This window comes from Hemibagrus wyckioides, linkage group LG02 (assembly GCF_019097595.1).
Source record: "Hemibagrus wyckioides isolate EC202008001 linkage group LG02, SWU_Hwy_1.0, whole genome shotgun sequence".
NCBI lineage: Eukaryota > Metazoa > Chordata > Actinopteri > Siluriformes > Bagridae > Hemibagrus > Hemibagrus wyckioides.
Window position 1 is genome coordinate 15,646,219 of NC_080711.1, and position 20,338 is coordinate 15,666,556.

A 20,338-nucleotide genomic window follows, 5' to 3' on the forward strand; every position below is an offset into this window, starting at 1 on the left:
CCTGCCCTAAATTTGGCCAGACAAGGCCCCCATACATATACCTTTCAAATCTGCTCTCACTTGGTTATACATCCTCATTCTATTATAGTCAACACCATAGTGGGTACATGCAGAGGTTTCTTTTTCCACTGTGGACAAAATGCATGTCTAAAATAAACATCTTCTCTTGTTAAAGTCATTATAAGCGATAAATATGGAAAACGTAAATGATACTTGATTGACTCATTTATGTTATTCTGATTATTCCATGTTCTGATTTATATATAAAGCAGCATCAGGGAGGTATTGTGTACGTAACACTCGCTCCTTTAGACACACACACACTTGCTGCTGTACCTGACCCGTCTGCACAACAAGAAGAGAAAGCCCATGGCCTCCAGGTTTGATTAATTTGCTACGCAGAGGCGAGAGGTGAGCCGATGGCCAATATAGGACGGCATTTGTCATTCGTACCCACTTCTGCAGCAGGTGCCTGGCCCAATTCTCTCAGCCTGGCAGAATTAATGTGGCCTTTGCTGCCATTAACCAGGCTTTCACTCTGCCCCCCAAATGCGATGCCTGTGGCTCTAAGCTAATATCAAATTAGCGTGCCCTCATAGGGGATAGCTCTCTGAGTCCGGAGAATTAAATGACTGCTGCCAATTTCCACAGCAATCTTCACTTGTTGCTAGCATTTGTGCTGAAGTAAAAAGAATCCAGCCATTCAAATAGAAACTAAATCAATAGTTATTCAATTAAATGACTATTGTATTCTATTCTCTGTGTACTACAGCATAAAAACACATAAACAATAATCAGAGTGACATTTTTGTTGACATTTCCTGCTTTTAGAAACCCAAACCAACTTGAATTTGTTATTGCATTTTACATTTAAATGTGCATAAGATAATTCACCTTATTACAAGTATATATATATATATATATATATATATATATATATATATATATATATATATTTTACTTGAATACTTGAGCCTGTCTACAGCCATGCTCACAAAGCTTTTTTTTTGCCCGCTTGACCTTTCACCTGCTTGAAAGCACAGTTATAGGACTAGATACACGAAACTTGACTCACACTGAATCATGAGGATGGTTAATCATGCCTCCACTGCACAGTCGTGTCTTTATAAAGAGCTCTCAGTCATTGTTAAACTAAACCTATTGCTATTAACATTTACATTTATAGCATTTGGCAGATGCCTTTATCCAGAGTGACCTATGTTTAGCTCATTTGTGCATATCATTATGTATATATCCATGAAGCTAGCTTATCCAGAAATTGTCTTAATTAGCTCTTGGGGCTGATTTATTAAAATTTGCTGTTAGCATTGTCAGCATGGCTACATTTCAAGATAATCCATCAAAAGAATTTTATTAAAGGACTCTTTAAGTAAGTAATCCTGTGCCTGCTTGATTCATTATGTAAAGCAGGACATTCAAACAATTTAAAGCATTGTAAAGATGTCTGTTTACATACCTGTCCAGAAGCAGCACTGCTAACTCCGTGTCCCTATCACTAGCAAAAAATGACTCCATCTTGGAAAAGCACTACTGGGATTATTGTGTTCCTTATCTTTATTATTATTTTTTTTTGCTAAGACAATAATTATCTGTCTGGCTGTGCTGAATATACTAGTGATGTGCCTTCTGTGTAATTTTATTATATAAATATCTGTAAAAGTTAATGAACAGATGTTTGGTTAACTGCTAGGCTTTTGGTGTTGATCCCATGTTTATCTGTTTGTCAGCCTTGCTACATCACAGGAGAAGCTTTCCAGCATGTTAGCTCCATATATTAGTCTGTAGCTCTCTCATAGCACTGAGTTCAAGGATAAAGGTCTACAACCACACTTTACACATTTGATTCACAAACTATATAATCTACAGTTCAAAATGTATATCTAATTATATATATATATATATATATATATATATATATATATATATATATATATATATATATATATATATATATATATATATATATATATATATATATATATATATATATGTATATTAAACCAATCAATGAAATGAATGCAACAGTGTCACAACAGTGACCACTGTAAATAATATGCATCACAGAGACCAGTATCGTTTCTGACGTATATCCAGTTTGGCCTGACCATTTACCAGCTGCCAAAACACAAGCCTAGCTGATCAAGCTGCTAGACCATCTTCACCAGCTGGTAAGTGATTCTCCAGCTTCCTTTTTATTTGATTAAATCAGTTAATAAATGTTTCAGATTTTTTATTTGCCTTACAGTTGATTATTTTCTCAATACTAACCTAGCATGAGTGGTGGTTTTTCAAAAACTTCCTGAACTGACAAACTGCCAAAGAGGATCTTCTAGCAGTATTAAAATGGGCGTAATCTTCAAACTTCAGCTTCCTGGTTTGTGTCAATTGACATTTTAATACTTTTAATGTAGTAATTCATATTGCCTGTGTAAGTGAGTCCTGATATACACCATGACAGCACTGCTCTTTGCAATAAAATATTATCTGATATTATTTCACTGACCTTATGTGGGCATAAAAATAATTAGCCAGGTATTTCACTATTTGTGCACATCCCTAGTCGGTAGACCCAAAAAAGGTTCAGGATGGTAGGTGTGGTTTTTCATTTACAACTTTGAGGCCCTTGTAGCACTAAATGCAGAGGTGAAGCCCAGCTAGATGCCATATTCTCTTAACAAATGTATCTAGATAAATGTATCTATTATAGACAACACTTCAATACCATTGTGGTCTAGGTATATAGCATGTAGGTTTGTTAAAGCAATATAAATTAGGCATGATAGCTATCTAGCAAGTTACGCCTGTTAGAGTCTTAGTATGTCAGCTTCACAGATATGACATTTATCTATTAAGATGAAATGATGTTGGTACTGCAAAGACGGAGCTCTTCAGACCAATTATTTCCCATAATTGCCTCTGTTGCCTTAGAAAGCTGCCTATTTTAATAGTATGTGATAAAAATTGATGTATTTGGATTTTGACATCCAACAGCACAATGTGACATTTTAGATAACTAATTGTATTATAAATAAATTCAGATAATCTAAAAATGTTCAAATTAGAAAAATCTTAACTCTACACATGCATAACAGTGTTTTAAATCTCCTTGAATATCCCTTTTTTCCTTAAATAGCCTTTTCTGTTTAGGTAAAGGTTCAATTAGGTCAAAATAAATATATATTTTTTGTATAGATAATAATAATAATAATAATAATAATAATAATAATAATAACATTAACTTGATAAAAAAAATAAAATAAAAAAAAAAGACCAGTATCAGCTTTCGCTCTAATCACAGCACTCTTACAGCTCTAATTCCTCAGGTTTCCATGCAAAACCTTTATACAGAGGTAAGAATTTATCATCAGAACCCTTAAAGGACCCTCACAGCAACTCTTTTTAGTATTTATGAAGGAGTGTGTGCTTACAAAAACACTGTGACTTTCATACTTTGAGTTTGGTCTCCATCTGCTGGCGCCGGAAGAAGGAGCACCGATCTGTGGAAATCTGCTGTAGTAAATTCAACATTACTGGGTTCTTACTATACTTAATATAGATTTTTTAATATAGGTGCATTTAATGCACGTCTTGAATGCCATGCAGATACAGCACACTATTCTGTGTATACGCGACATTTTCCAGACCAAAATGATAAGCATTATATATATATATATATATATATATATATATATATATATATATATATATATATATATATATATATATAGTAAGTACAAGGTAATACATACAGACATTAGACAGTATATTTAAACTTCTTACACACTTCCATTATTCTTCAGGTGTAGAACATATTATCATGTGTGCTTATTACACCTTTGAGAGCCCTTTATGTAAACGTAGATTATGTGAATCAATTTAAAACCACTGTTTAATGTTTTATCACTGCTATCTCATATTGTTAAACTTTGCATCAAAACAAGAGTCTTATAGTGTTATATGTAATAAATCAATGTAATAAACACAGCTGCTCTTAATATGCGAGAAACTGTTTTGTTAGGTTTGTAAGAACACACTGCTTGAACTAAGCATCTTCCTTTCTAATGTCTGAAGAAGTGATCAGGTGCTAATTATCAGATATCATTAATTTAATCTTTAACAGGTTACTTAGATCCTTCTAGACCGCCGCAGAACACGGTGGCTGTGATCACGTGATTGTGGAGCCATCAATAAATAAGTCTCGTTCACAGTCGCGTACTATCTAGTGTAAAAAAGCAACCAATCACGGCGGATTATTTAGGCATACTGTGTAGTACGCTAGTGTGCACGCGCAGCCAGGGCGCTATTGGCTCGGTTTTGACTGGAGGCGCTTATCGTACGACTCCGTGTCCTCGTGACGCCATTTCCCCGGCACGAAGAGGAGGCGTTGCCGCGCGGCTCCGGAGCGTCACTGCCGTAAATGCCGAAAACCCGGCTATCCTGCTATAAGGGACGTACGAGCTGTTCACTCTAACACGGTCAACATTTGACATTAGTACCATTAGTACCAGTAGGTAAGCAACATAGTGAATAGAAATTTCTAGACGTTAAGGCGATGATGAAAAACGGACACCATCAGGCGCTCCCAGCGCGCGAGGAGGCGGAGGGTAAGCCGGTGACGGTCGCCTGCAGTCCCGAGAAGAGGAGACGGATCGTGCGCGTGTGGTGTGACGGATGGTAAGTTCATTAACAACGGATCATTTCTCTACATTTCCTAGCACCACATTTCCACAGAGTACGCATTACATTAGGAGGCTTTTTAAACCGCTTTGCTTCACTAAGCTTTCCCAAAGTATGAAATGGTTTAGAGGTCAAATGCGATAGTTTAGTGAGCCTCGTGATGCCTTTCACTGCGGTACTTCCTTCAGGACCCGACGCGCGGGGTTTATCTGCTCTCTGAATAACAGTGCTTATATACATAAATCTCCCCACATAGGGATTAGTAGACGTATCTAGTTCATGATATGGCGGGGAAGATCACTTTTTACAGCATTCAGTTGCTGTTATTCCTCATTCCTAATTTTCTGCACAAATCCCAGGACTGACTGCATTAATAAAGACACCCTCGGAGAAATAAACTTTACTTTGACATTGCATTTCTGTGCTACTCTGTGCCTTTACTATGTGTCTTTTACATGGTAAATTGTATGTAGTGCACCTTTTAAATAATTCACAATCCTTAAGGACCACTGTAGTACCATCATTATCTTTTGGAGTGGTCTTGCATCTTTTCAGGTAAAAGATACTCACAAAAGTTACAAAAAAAAAAAAGATGTACCCGAAAGGCTGGCACCCCAGTAGTACCCTTATTTTCTGAGGGTGTAGGTTACTACATAGCATAGTAGAGCCAATGTGAAGCAATTTTTTTTTTGCAGAAATTTTACAGGCAAGATCAATTTAGCAGGATTTCTTACAAATAAATTCATCAGGTAACACATGAGCCCATCAGCCGCACCTTTTCCCCCTTTTCTGTGAGTCCAATAATTAAATGTTAAGTTTGGGAAAGATACCCAAAGAAAGAGTGAAGCATTTTCCCTGTACAGATCAGGAAACACTTGCGCCTCAAGAAACTATTCTATAATTTGTCCAAATCCTTTTATTCCCTGATCTATTTGATCTATTTTTGTGTTGAATGAGAGTGCAATCACACCATAACATGCACAGAGACATATAGTGGGTTTTCATGCCACAGGCAAGGTTGAACTGTGCCACATTTACATGTGCTTATAGACCGAAATGCACATTATAAAGATATATATCAGTCGGAATGGGTAACAAAATGCTAACAAAGTGCTTATTATAAAATTATTACATATTCTGATGTGGGCATCTGCTTATTACACAGACATCAGACAGATGCATGTGAATATAAGTTCAATGAATGTTTACATTTTTACCCTTGTAATAGCCTCTCACAAACAATAGCAGAAATATCACCTTGGGCGTTCATTCAGCTCCAGGGAATTTGCTGTGTTTGTGGTAGGGATTTACAGGAGAATTTCAGGCAAGTCACATTGTCTCAAGACACTAGATCAAGTCCATTTCTTCAGTGAGCAATGAACACAGCCCATAATGCTTAATATATATTACAACACATGGAAAACACATTGAGAACAAATCATATGTGTGGCATATTTTTACAGGGTGGGATTGAAACTTCAGTTTTTGAATGTTTGATGTTATTCATCATATTTAAAAGCGTGGCTTTTCGCTGTCTTGGCCCACAGTGAAAACACTAACAAGTGAGCCATTGTTTACAGAATGTGTTTGTGTCAGGACGGCCCATGTGGAAATGAATGTCACAGTGATCTGAGGGCAAGCTGTTTCACGCTCACCTGGGTCGGCTGCTCCTATATGAAACACCAAAAAAAGTAGGGGAAATTCTTTGAATTCATGTGCATGCCCACCAGGATTATGGTGGCTTTCTCTTGGAGAATTCCAGCCATTTCTCTCTGCCTCCCTATTGTACATCAGTGGAATGTTGCGGAATTTTACACATGCCGTAATATTAAGCGGTGGAATCAGCAGAGTAAACATGGAGCATCAGTATACCTTCAGGGTCTGTTGATGGTATTTGGCTCTTTAAAAAAACCCAGATATATTTTTTTTTGTTTTTTCCAGGCACAGGGTTGACATGAGTCTGTAGAGTTAATACCAGTTTATGACTGCAGGATAAATGTTATTATAGAAAGTCTTGAGGATTGAATTTAAGATTTATTTAACAGTTTGTTGATTTAGTCCACAACAGGTTTTAGTCAGACTGACTTGGTTTTGAATCCCTTAGTGAAAGTTTAGTGGCGTTCATTTTCAGACAACAACATAGACATTATCCATTAACAACAACAGTAACGACAACAATGTAAAGTAGAAAGTACAGGTTTAATAAAAAATTAGATGACTTTCTTACAGTCATGGTCATTTTAAAATGTATAGTAAAGAAGTGCAATAAGAAGAGGATGACTGGCCAGGAGGAAAAGTGATAGTGTTTGAGAACAAATCTCAGAAATGTGAACAGTGTTAAACCGTGAATGAAATTTCAAGTTCATGGGAAATTCTTATCAACTATATCTTATCAAGATGTGACACAAAACTAGTCACTAATCACTAAATTCTCTTGCCACACCTATCAAAACATGCTTGGGGTGAATATCTTTTTTTTTTTTAGATAAACTGTTCCTCAGCTCTTTTTTAACTCCATGGTCTTGACACAGACTGACCAGTACAAGATGTTTTGATACACAGAGCTTTCAGCACCTGACTACTTCACATGGCATGTGTATTACATAATATATTCATTTGGGTTCACAAAACATTCAGGGTCAAAGTCTGTATCACAGTGACAGAAACATCCAGAAGACCAAAGTCTGCTCATCCTAAACAAGCCTTTTTCCTGTGCTGATGTAATCAGGTCTGTGCAAAGTGCAGGATGAGGTGACATTGACAAGTTATTAAGTAAGTAAGATGGTTAATAAGAGAATTTCTCCTTGTTCAGTTCTGGCTCAACTCTGTGATTGGAAGGAAACTGGACTGTCATGAGTCCTGTTAAACCTAGACCAGAGAATTTGTAAATCTGTAATGTACCCTTAAATAATCTTGCATGTACAATTACATTTTACATGTAAAAGCAGCTGAGGAGCCTGGGTAAAGTGTTCAGATTTTAATGTCTAATTTTCCCCCTGCTGTTTCTGAAGCCATAAACGTATTCAATATCAGTTACCTGATTATTGTGCAAAGCTTTCATTGGTCTTCCTGTAGGTGATCTTTTTCTTGATTAGTGGAGCACAGAGCTCGGGTGCTGTTTGGGTGTCTGCTAACCAGTTCCATACTTAATATTTCATGGTCATCTAATGATGCTGTTGTGATCATGAGCCTTCTTAAAGAAACAGCGGAACAGTGGAACGTCTTACACTCCATGATATATATATATATAAAACGCACACACACAAATACCAACCGTAACAAAGCACCAGTTTCATCCAACCCCTCCCATTCAATTCTCACCCTCTAAACAACTCTTCATATAGGGCTGGATCTGCCATGTAGAACCAAATCTTTTTTTTTTTTTATGTTGATTCACTATCACATGAGCAGAATGACTCCTGCATTACACATTTAGCCCAGTTTGTCTTACCAAGGCAGTAAGTTGTATAGGAAGTTTAAAGATACTTAACCAGAAAATGCACATTTTCTTGCAAAGTGATGAAACCATATGGGAAACATCACCAGCTTATAGCGAAAGTGCCGTGTAGTGCTTGTGGTGGTGTAGATAACATGCCCCAAGATAGCATAAAAACTCCTTGGCCTGTCAGGTGATGTTTCTTGTGTTTGTAAGAATAAAATGTATATAAAATGATGTGAGGATTCAACAGTTATTGCTTTATTTTAGTGCAACACAATTGCGTAATATGAAGTGACACATTTTGAAGTGATTCTACTTCATCTCCCCTAACCTCCAAGTGCAGTGAATCATATGGATACTTTTTTTCCTGTGTGTGTGTGTGTGTGTTATTAGAAAAAAATGGCTATGAGAAATCATAAAATTATGTTTGATTCAAGATTTTAAATAAATACCAATGACAACCTTATTACCATGACTCAACAATAAGGAGCTATAAACATTTCAGTTTGCAAGTCATCTTTAAAAATTAAAACTAGAGTTGTTGCTCTTTTCCATGTGCCTTTTGATTGATGAAGAGAAATTTAACCCTGCATTGCGGTGCCAAACGTGTACAGTGTGAAACGATGCAGTGTTAGAACATTAGGGCTAGATGGTTAGTAGCAAACAGGCTCTCAGAAATTCACGTGCCTCATTTCATTCAGAGAAATCAGATAATAATGCTACTACACAAGTAAACCCAAGCCAGCCTAGGTTTAAATATAATTTGCTCCTTTCTGTGTCATGTGTGGCAATATTTTTTAGCACTGAAGTGAAAGCACAAGAAAAGCCATTATTTAAACCGGTCATGTGCTGTATTTATAAAGTCATGGTCTTTGACACTGCAAATTTGCAAAGAAGCACATTAAGTAAGGGAATGTCCAGTGTGAAACGTCAGATTATGAAGAGCCAGGACTACCTGTTAACCCCTGGTAATGTATGTACAGTGTGATACATGAAACAACATAACCAAGGATTGTGTTTACCTGGAGTTTACAGTGAGCCAGGATTCATCATAAAGTTTCTGTACACCCTGGAGTTACAAAGAAGGGCAGTGGTTTTTCATTCAATTCTATCTTAAAGGGTACTGAGCAAGTTCCCAAACATGGTTTCTCACCTCCAGAAAACATGCCTGTAGACAGACTGGCTGTTCTAAATTGCCCATGAATGTGTGAATGTGTGTGTATAGGTGTACATGGCATTGAGGGTGTATTTCAGCCTCTGTCCTAGTGTTCTTAGAGAAGACTCCAGATGCACAGCAGACCTGACCAGAGTAAAGTGTATGAACATACTTCATCACTAGCTGTTGATATTTGCCATAATATCTAGAACCCAGTCTAGCTAATCTGATTGGGACATCTGGCTAATCTAGATGTAAGGGATCCATGCTTCAGGAAATCTTTGTGTTTAGATTCCACAGAGGTCCGTGTCATTCAGGTGTGGTTTGTTACAAACTAAATTTATTTTAGGATCTGTCAAGTAACAAAATGTAATAGCATTTAGGACTTGAGGTACAGAGTGACTGTATGGTAAAAAAGTCTTTATAGAAAAGCTTTGTGTTGTCGGATGGTTTTTGGACTGTGTGTGTGTGTGTGTGTGTGTTATGATTTAGTAACTGTCCTTGTTTGACTTCCTCTTAGCTATGACATGGTCCATTATGGACACTCAAACCAACTACGACAAGCCAAGGCTATGGGGGATCATCTCATAGTGGGAGTGCATACTGATGGTAAGTGACACACCACACAAACATTAAGTAACCAACATCTACACTCGAGGTCATAAGTTTACTTCCCCCCTTACTCAATCTAAAAATAAAGTTAATAATTTAAAAGGGGGAAAGTAAAAATATATAAATTGCAGTTTGTTTTCTATTTAGTTCTCCTTTGATTAAGCTATTTCACATAACAGATGTTTATATATAGTCCACAAGACAAAAATAATAGCAGAATTTATGAATGAACTGGTAAAAAATTTGATTCTTTGGATTCAAGCATTTTAATTCATAACATTGTTCATCCTGACTGTAATCCAAAACGAACAACTTCATAAATACATTAAGTGATAAAACGTTGTCTTAGCATCTTACCCATCTTTTTAGAGATGATCTAGACTCTAAGACTAAAATAAACCTCTGAGCCTTTGTCACATTTTTCTCTTGAATGGCATTATGTCACATGTCCATTCCACACATAATCAATTACTCTGTCCTCTTTTACCCACAGAGGAGATCTCCAAGCACAAGGGCCCACCTGTCTTCACACAGGCTGAGAGGTACAAGATGGTGCGCGCCATTAAATGGGTGGATGACATAGTGGAGGGTGCACCCTATGTTACCACTCTGGAGACTCTGGACAAGTACAACTGTGACTTCTGTGTACACGGAGGTATAAGTTATCTATGTTCATGTTTGCAGCAGCCTGCAGCAATTAACAGTCGCAGTGATGAATTAATCAGTATTTTCCGATATTTTCCCAAAAGTTTTAAACACATACCTTGATAGTATGCATGTTCGGCTAAATGACTGTTGGATTCAAGGAATACTGTGAAAACACACAAAGATTAGGCTGAGCAGCTGTTAATAGCACTGAACACTCTATGCACATATATATCCACAGAATTCATATTGATTATTGACTGTTAATTACATGCCATATGACTATAATACTTGACTATTAATATATATTGACTCTAAACATTTGTGGAAAGGACATTTAATTATTTAATCTCACTCTCCAATGTCACCCAGATGAGGATGAGTTCTGCTTCTTTCAAGGGTTCTTCCTCATATCATCTTAGGGTGATTTTCTTGCCACCGTTGCCTTTGGCTTGCTCATTAGGGATATCATTATAAAATATAATCAGGGAATTTTTATATTCCTGTAAAGCTGCTTTGAGATAATGGCAGTTGTTAAAAGTGATTTACAAGTAAAATGTAATTAAACTAAGCAGAAAACTGTCAGTCAGCAGACTCGGAAAAGTCAGACAAAGTTGCTCAGATCCTTGTGCTAGTTTCCAACACCTACTTTATCCCATTGTATGATATGATCTGGGTTTTGAACAGTTCATGAAACAGGTTGCATATTAAAGTAAATTATTCATTATAAAAAATCACTTAGAATATGTGTGGTGTAACAAACATTTAAATTTAATACACAATTAATTTTAGTTTTTATAATTTACAGTAATATACTATACATATGTCATCTTGGATGCCTGAGTATAAAGGTGATTATTGAGGTCTGTTTCTCAGGATTTGTTAGCTATGGAATATTTTATTTTGTGGTGAATATTGTATTTTACATTTGTACTTAATATTTGAACAATTCTCCTTCCTTCCAGATGACATCACTCTGACAGTAGACGGAAAGGACACATATGAAGAGGTGAAAAAGTCAGGCAGATACAGGCAAGTGTCAAACTGGTCAATGGTATAAAAGTCATGCTTGTGATAACACTTCAATCCAATATCACGCTAGTTATCCAGGATGCATGATCCACATCCATTCGTTTAGTAATTCATCTCCAGTAACTGCTTTATGTTGGTCATGGTTGCAGTGGATTTAAAGCCTTATCCTGGGAACACTGGGAATGAGGCATACTTGATCTTGATCTTGAAGCGTCTTGCAAGTCCTGAACTAAATGTCTTTTACAGAGAGTGTAAGAGGACTCAGGGTGTGTCCACAACAGACCTGGTTGGCCGCATGCTCCTGATGACTAAAGCTCATCACAGCAACATAGTGAGTCTCCCTTTCTTCTTCATATCATTCCAGTCTGCATTCTTTAATGCGTTCGCTAAAGTAATGATTGATCTGTCCTGTTTTTTGCTCTCCTTTCAGGGAAGTTCAGATTATCAGCAACACACGGACAACTTTGGAAGGGTGAGTGTACGACAGGATTAGAAGGATGGGAACTCATTCATGACATTTTAATTCTGCCTAATTCTGTGTGTCCAGCTGTAATGGAGAAGAAAATACTGTATATATTTGGTCTTGAGATGGGAGGCATTGTTTTTCTGTGGGTATTTCGGCCTTTCAGATACATTGCCTCCACTTTATTGCATCTAGCTGAGAGTTAGGGTGTGAATGTGTATGCATTGTGCCCTGCGTCATATCCTGAGTGCATCCAGAAGGTGTAATCTGGCATTTGTCAGAATATCATAAAACTTATCAAAATCTTGTTTGTTTGTAGATTATTTGTACACATTTCCAGATGTATGATCTCATTTGTGCTCATTCAGCCACAAGAGCATTAGTGAAGTCTGGTACTGATGGTACTGAGGCCTGGGATGTAGTTTCAGTTCATCCCACAAGTGTCTAGTGGGGTTGAGGTCAGTGCTCTGTGCAGGCAAACCATGTCTTCATGGACCTTGCTTTGTGCACATGGGCATTGTAATACTGGAACAGGTTTGGGCTGCTTAGTCCCAGTGAAATTATAATGTTACAGCATACACAGTCATTCTTGAAAATTTGTGTGCTTCCAGCTTTGGCGCAACCATTTGGGGACAGCTCACATATGGGTATGCTGATCAGATGTCCACAAAAGCTCATATAGTGTATATGCCAAGTTCACCCCAGGCCTTCTTTGCCTGACAGTACCTTACTTCAATGTATTTCAGTATCTTACTTACTAGTCTTTTGTCAGAATCAGGAAATCCCCACAGTCATGCTCCAAAATCTTGTCTAAAGCCTTCCCAGTAGAGTTGCGATTATGATCATAGTGGGGTTGGTGGGTAAAATAGGAAGTTCACACGTAAGTGTGTGATGATCAGATGTCCACAAACGTTTGGCCAAGTATTGTCAGTTTTATCTTTTGTAGAGATTATATTTGTGTATTTGCATGTGTCTAGCTCCCTAAGCAAATTCAAATTCAAATTCAAATTTTATTTGTCACATACAAAAACATACACAGTAACAAATATAAAAGTGTAAAAATATAAAAGTATAAAAGCAAAAACAAAAAATATATATGTATATATATATATATATATATATATATATAGTACAATATAGTATATGTATAGTATATGTGAAAAATAAAACAATATAAATAAATATATGTGTAGACTCTATAATGTACAGAAGATACAGTATATGAATATATGTAGATAAAAAGGTCTGCTAAAGTCAACATTGAAATGGTGTTGAAAAAGAGTATAGTATGTACAGTGTGCATATTTAAGATAAATATATAAATATATTGTAGAAGTGTATATGAGGCAAAATATAATGTCCAGTTTAACAGGGAGTAAAGTGACCGTGCAGTGCACACACAAAGATGTACAGGGAAGATGTACAGTGAGTGTTATTGTGTGTACAGAGTAGTGCAATATTAGCATGTGCAACAATCAGCTGAGGTAGAATGTTATGTTATGTTGTGTGGGGGTAAGACCAGAGAGTCCAGATCCTAGGTGTACTGGTTGAGGGCCCGAATGGCCTGCGGGAAGAAGCTCCTCCTCATTCTCTCTGTGTTCGCCTTCAAGGAACAGAAACGTTTCCCTGACCTCAACAGAGAGAAGAGTCCATTGTTGGGATGGCTGCGGTCCTTCATAATCTTCCTGGCTTTGGTCCAGCACCGCTTACTGTATATGGTGTCCAGGTCAGGAAGCTCGGTGCGGATGGTGCGCTCGGCTGATCGCACCACCCTCTGGAGAGCTTGCCTGTCCTGTTTGGTGCTGTTCCCAAACCAGGCAGTGATACTTCCCGTCAGGATGCTCTCAATGGTGCAGGTGTAGAATGTCTTTAGCACCTTTGAGGGCAGTTTAAAGTCCTTCAGGCGTCTGAGATGATAAAGACGCTGCCGGGCCTTCTTCACCAGGGTGTTAACGTGACAGGACCATGTCAGGTCCTGCGTGATGTAGACACCTAGGTAACGGAAACTGTCCACTCTCTCCACTGGGGTCCCATTGATGGTGAGGGGCTGGTAATTCCTCTCCTGCTTTGTGCTAAAGTCCACTATCAGCTCCTTAGTCTTGCTGACATTCAGGAGGAGATTGTTGACCTGGCACCATGTCTCCAGGTTTTTAATCTCCTCTAGGTAGGCCGTCTCGTCGTTATTGGAGATCAGGCCCACCACCACAGTATCGTCCGCAAACTTCACGATGTTGGTGGAGCTGGAAGTGGCCACACAGTCAAAGGTGTACAGAGAGTACAGCAGGGGGCTCAGAACACAACCCTGGGGGCTCCAGTGCTGAGGGATGCATTACACATAAGGGTTTAGCAGAGATTTCACATCACATTTGTGTTACTTTTTATCGTGTTTAGACATCACAGGCCTTTTCTTGCTCTGTTGTACTTTTTGTCTTTCTGGTCCCGTATTCTCTCTTTCCTCCTTATCCATCCATCTTTGCATTGTGCTTTCACACAAGAGTGCCAACTTGGCATAACACTGGACTTTTTTGTGGCATGGGTTGCTGCTAGAACGACATGAAGACCACAGCTGTGATTCAGATTGAGCAGTGTTCCCAAACAGGACACTTGCTGAATTGCTTTAGTTGCGTAAAACTGGCAGTTCATTAATAACTCTATAAAGGGAGAGAACAAAGTGACAGCAGGACTGGGATGTTTTCCTAGAGAATTCAGTCTTTATTAAATCTGTCCAGCTTCAGAGCCTTTGACAGTATATTTTCAGTTCTCGGAAAATCTAGAGAATTAGCCTGACATCAAGGGGGTAAGTGATAAAAAACATGGACTTTGATGCATTTAAATTCAGGTAAAAGTGACAAATCTGATTTTCTGGCTTAATGTGAAACAGTTTTTTCCAGAACTGCTTGGACACACAAATCCCTTCTTTTCAAATTAGACTTGAGCCACTTTTGCATTTGTTTCTAAAATGCAGACATATTTCATAAGTAGAGAAAAGTGAGATCAGAATTCACATCACATATAACTGCATATAACTGTCATTAGAAGAAGACACCTTTATTTGTTCATATACGTTGTGTCACAGTGAAATTCTTTTCTTTTGCACATCCCAGCTTGTTATGGAATTCAGATTGCATGGTAGGCCATGATACATCAGCCATGGAGGAAACTGGGGACTGTGTTATTGATGTGTGGGGTATTGTATGGGACAAGTGCGTTCTCCTTAAAGACAGAAACAGACATTCTTTTGTGAACATTTATCCAGGTCTCACTGTGATAAACCTAATCTCCTGTACATGATCACATTAATAAAGGAACATTGCTTAAGCTTAATAAAGAGTATGATATAAAGCAAAGATTTTACAGATTGTATTCAAGTTTAATCAACATTAAGCTTCCTTGATATACTGTATGTAGCACAGGAAGACAACTGACAATTTCATTTTCATCCTGCAGGGTCCAAAGGGTCATAGTCCATGGACAGGGGTGTCTCAGTTTCTGCAGACGTCCCAAAAAATCATCCAGTTCGCCTCGGGGAAGGAGCCGCAGCCGGGGGACACCATTATATATGTGGCTGGAGCCTTTGACCTTTTCCGTATCCTAACAGACTCACAAGAAATCCATATGTACTTGAGTCGAGAGATTTTTACTTTTATTATCTTCTTTCTATTTGAAATAAATTTGACTTAACTTTCTTCAGATATTGGTCATGTGGATTTTCTGGAGGCAGTCTACAAGCTTTCAGACAAGCCATACGTTATTGTCGGGTTACATTTTGATCAGGTAAGGGTGATATCATAGCATTTGAGTACTTTCTTGCAGTAAAGCATTAAATTTTACACCACAGTGAAGTTGAATTCTCTGAATAATCTGATTAATCAGAAGGTTTTGAATCATTTTCTTTATTTTATATTTCTGTCTATTGCTTTACCAGTAAAGTCTGAATTTCAAATAACAGTTACATCAATGTGCTTGATCTAATACATTATTTCTGTAGCAGCAGTTAATTCACAGTAACCCACTACACCTAATCTTAGACTAATAATTCATGTAAAAAAAAGACTTCAGTAAATGAGCAAAGTAAATGTCTCACGGACGATAACATTAAGCTTGTATACAGAGAAGTGTTTTTAACATTTATGGAAGCTGTCTGCACTTTTATAAAGTTTTCCACGATGGTAGAGTCTTCAGGACAGAGGATGTTTTTCAGTAACATGACTAGCAGACTGTTTATAGCTACAATAAAACATAAAAACAGAAACTAAACTGTTTTGTGGAAGTTCATAGCATTAAATATAACTATAAATGTGTAGAAATGTGAGTATCAACCTTATAAACTATTAATAATTAGCACTGCTATTGTTTCCATGCATTAGTGTTCCATTATTTATGGTATACAATAGAATAGTATACACTATTTTATTTCTATATTTATTTATTTCATTTTAGGAGGTGAATCGCTACAAAGGAAAGAATTATCCCATCATGAACATCCATGAGCGGACACTGAGTGTTTTGGCGTGTCGGGTAAGTCTGCTAACATTTCACACTCGTTTGATACTTGCTGAAGCTTGTCTTGTTGAGGCTAGTTATGTTACATTTATCTATTTATTCACGCATTTTTAATATGTAATTGTTTGCATTTTTTGCAGTATGTCTCAGAGGTGGTCATTGGAGCTCCCTACACAGTTTCAAAGGATTTGCTAGACCATTTTAAGGTATGAGTCAACTAGTTCTTGGGGGAAAAAAGCAAAAGATATGTGCATTGCAGTCACTGTGTGCAGAGTTTTGTCTGTTTGGGTTTGAGGATATGCCTAATCCTTTCCTTGTGCAGGTGGATCTTGTTTGTCATGGAAAGACTGAAGTGTTTCCAGACAGAGATGGCTCAGACCCCTATGCAGTAAGTACTCAATACCTAACGAACACGTTTCACTACATTTCATCACTGCCAACTCCCCAGATCACGCAGTGGTTTGTCTTCAGTGAGATGAGGTGTATGAACCAACCGCTCCTTCAAGAAAAACAAAGGACTGTTTAGGGAAGGTGCTCTATGCAGTAAAGCCAGAATACGAAGATCCAATTATCCAATCAGCCAATCATGTGGCAGCAGTAATGTATGAATCCATGCTTATACAGATCAAAAGATTTAGATCATTTGGAGAAAAACTTGATGGCTTTAACATTGGCATGTATGTTGGTGGCAGATGGGCTGGTTTGAGTATTTCAGAAACTGCTGATCCCCTGGGATTTTCACACACAACAGTCTCTAGAGTTTACACAGAAAGATATAAAAACACTGACTATGTGACACTTCTGTGGGTTGAATTGCCTTGTTAATAAGAAAGATCAGAGGAGAATGGCTAGATTGTTTTGAGATGCCACAAATGATATAATAGCTCAAATAGTCATGCTTTACAACAGCAGAAAAGCCTGAACCTTGGGGTGGACGAGCTCCAACAGCAGAAGATCTTATCAGGTTCTACTCCAACCAAGAATCTAAAGCTAAAAATGGAGCAGCTAAAGTAGACAACTGAAAATTTGAGAACAAAAAAATCACATGCTCTTTTTCCAGCATTCAGCTGTCCAGTTCCAGTCTGAAAAGGTTTCAGCCTGCAGACACTACACACTCAGGATGTTTCTTGTTTTTCGCACCAATCTGTGTAAACTCTAGAGACTGTTATGCGTAAAATTTCCGAGGACATCTGACACCAACAACCATGCCAAAGTTAAAGTCACAGAGATGACACTTTTTCTGATGTTTGATGTGAACATTAACAGAAGCTCTTGTATGAAGTTAACGCATTGTGCCGCTGCTGCATCATCGGCTGATTGGACAACTGCATAAATGAGCAAGTGTTCAGGTGTGCCTAATAAAGTGGACGGTGCGCATACTACCTTCTGGAATAAATCAATATACCAATAAATCCAGTGTGATGCAGTAGATTAGTTATAAATATATTTATTATCCTCTCCATGCTTTATAAATATATTTATTATCCTCTCCATGCTTTACTCACATCAGGTCTGATATTTATATAGTGTTGCATTGTACCAGTGCATTTTATTGTTCAATGTGTCTCTATGTGTAACTTCAACTATGTAGTTTTTTGACGTGGATGTGTGTAATGGCTTGCTGCACAGGTACCTAGGAGAAAAGGTATACTAAGGATTGTGGATAGCGGAAACACCCTCACCACCGATGACATCGTGCAAAGGATAATAAAAAACAGGTGGGTTTTTTTTTTCTTTTTTTCTTTTCTACTGATACGCTGTATGCTGACGTGAAGATGGCCGTGTGCACTGATTAGTCCCAGCATGTGCTTTACTGAAAAACACAGCAATGGAGACACAGCATGATGAAGAAAATAACTACTTACTTACTTACTTTATGTCAGTGTGTGTGCTCTCTGATGGTGCTCTGTATCCCCACCTCACATCCCAAGGCTTATATGAAAATTACTGTACACAATTAAACTTCATGTTTATTGATGATCCTACTTTTACTGATGCATCATTTGAGGTTATGCAGCTTTGTTCTTGTGTTTATTTGGCTACAAGCCTAAAATGTCATTAAAATAAGCAAATGAAATGTATGTACTATATTCACTAAATGGCTGTAAGTTTGTGGACACGCCTATATGTGTTGGAAGCACACAGCTGTGTAGGATGTCTTTAGATTTTCCCTTCACTTGAACTAAGGTGTCAGGAACTACTGGGATAATTCCCTGCCAGACCACTAGAGGGGGTGCTACTAGGTATATTACTATACCTTGGTTATGTCATGTGCCCTGTCACATGTTTTCAATTTGCTTCTAATGTGTTGCTTTATATATACCTGCGTCTGTCTTTGTCAAGTCATTGTTTGCTGTTGCGTTTGGTTCCTTGGGGTTTTATTAGGTTTTTTGAGATTGAGTCTTTGTTTTCAGTGGCGCCTTCAGGTATTTGTGTTTTGTTTATTTCATGTTATTTGATACGTTGTGTGGTTTCTGTCATTTTTAGTTAATAAACACAAGGACTGTTTTTATCCTGCACGTGGGTCTGACCTGCTGCATCCTTCCGAACCGTGACATAAGGTTGAAACAAACCTGCTTTACAAAGTAAAGTGCATGGAGACCTGATTTACTTCAAGACTGGATTAAAAAGAACTTGAATATTGTACACACCCACATTAATATCTATGTTTTTGTGGCTAAATGGGCAAATCCCCAAAGCCGTACTTCAAACTCTAGAAAGGCCTCCCTAGATGATTGGAGGTTATTATAAAGCAAAGGAGGTGTTCAAAAAACACATACATGTGCATCCTCTATTTTAAAAACCACCAGCTGCCACTATTTACAGTTTAGTTCAAATGTGCATGTTTTGCCCTGTTGTGTAAATGTGTACACTACTTCATCACTCTGTCAGCATTTTAGATCCTTTTGAAAAAGCATCACAATATAAATAATTGTCTTTTAATGTGTGTGTGTGTGTGTGTGTGTGTGTGTGTGTGTGTGTGTGTATATATATATATATATATATATATATATATATATATATATATATATATATATATATATATATATATATATATATATATATATATATATATAAAAATTAGTATGTGTGTATAAAATTCTTATATTCTTCTTTTTTATTACATTATTTATTAATCTTAATTTTACATTTAAAAGCATTTTTTTAAAAACAGTTTCATATAAAACAAAACAAAATTAATCTTTAAATATGGAGCAGTTTTACCATGAATGAGACAAGGCTTCGATAGTCTGCATTGCTTTTTGAAAGTAATTGTACAAAGAGTTCTTTAAAACCATTCACAAAGCAAACTGTTTCTTCTGCCAGGCTGCTGTTTGAGGCCAGGAACCAGAAGAAGGAGGCGAAGGAGATGGCAGTGATCCAGGCCATGAAGCGGCGAGAGGAGGAAAAGGCTAAAGAGAGATCTCAGGCTGTTCTATAGAAAAGCTCGATTTCAAGTGCAAAACTCTTGACTCCAAAACCTCCCCATGAATCTCCTCTGCAGATGTGTCCTTACACACTTTTTTTTTTTTTTTTTTTTTTTTTTTTTTTTTTAAACACAATCATGTGAATGTTGCCTGTGTAACTCTGCCTGCTCCTTGTAGCCATTCCTCTGTGTTAAAACTGTACAAAAGGCCTGAAAATACTTCATATGAACACTATATGAAGCCTTCATATGTTAGAAGGGATTCCTATTGTTTTAAGGTTAAGATTTTTTTTAATGGTGGCATTCCTGCATGAACAGTACGTGAGATTTAGCATTTAGGACAATTTGGGTCAAGCTGAATTC

General features: G+C 37.4%; 1 protein-coding gene across 1 annotated transcript; it reads left to right on the forward strand.

Moving 5' to 3' along the window:
• Window positions 1–4,352: 4,352 nt before the first annotated feature.
• Window positions 4,353–20,093, forward strand: LOC131344429 (ethanolamine-phosphate cytidylyltransferase-like). The gene is made up of 13 exons (XM_058376735.1): window positions 4,353–4,695; window positions 9,814–9,902; window positions 10,399–10,560; window positions 11,516–11,586; window positions 11,833–11,913; window positions 12,013–12,054; window positions 15,493–15,631; window positions 15,737–15,819; window positions 16,486–16,563; window positions 16,689–16,754; window positions 16,871–16,936; window positions 18,178–18,266; window positions 19,876–20,093. The coding sequence occupies exons 1-13, from the start codon at window positions 4,574–4,576 to the stop codon at window positions 19,988–19,990; spliced, it is 1,203 nt and encodes a 400-aa protein (XP_058232718.1). The 5' UTR covers window positions 4,353–4,573; the 3' UTR covers window positions 19,991–20,093.
• The last annotated feature ends 245 nt before the right edge of the window (window positions 20,094–20,338 follow it).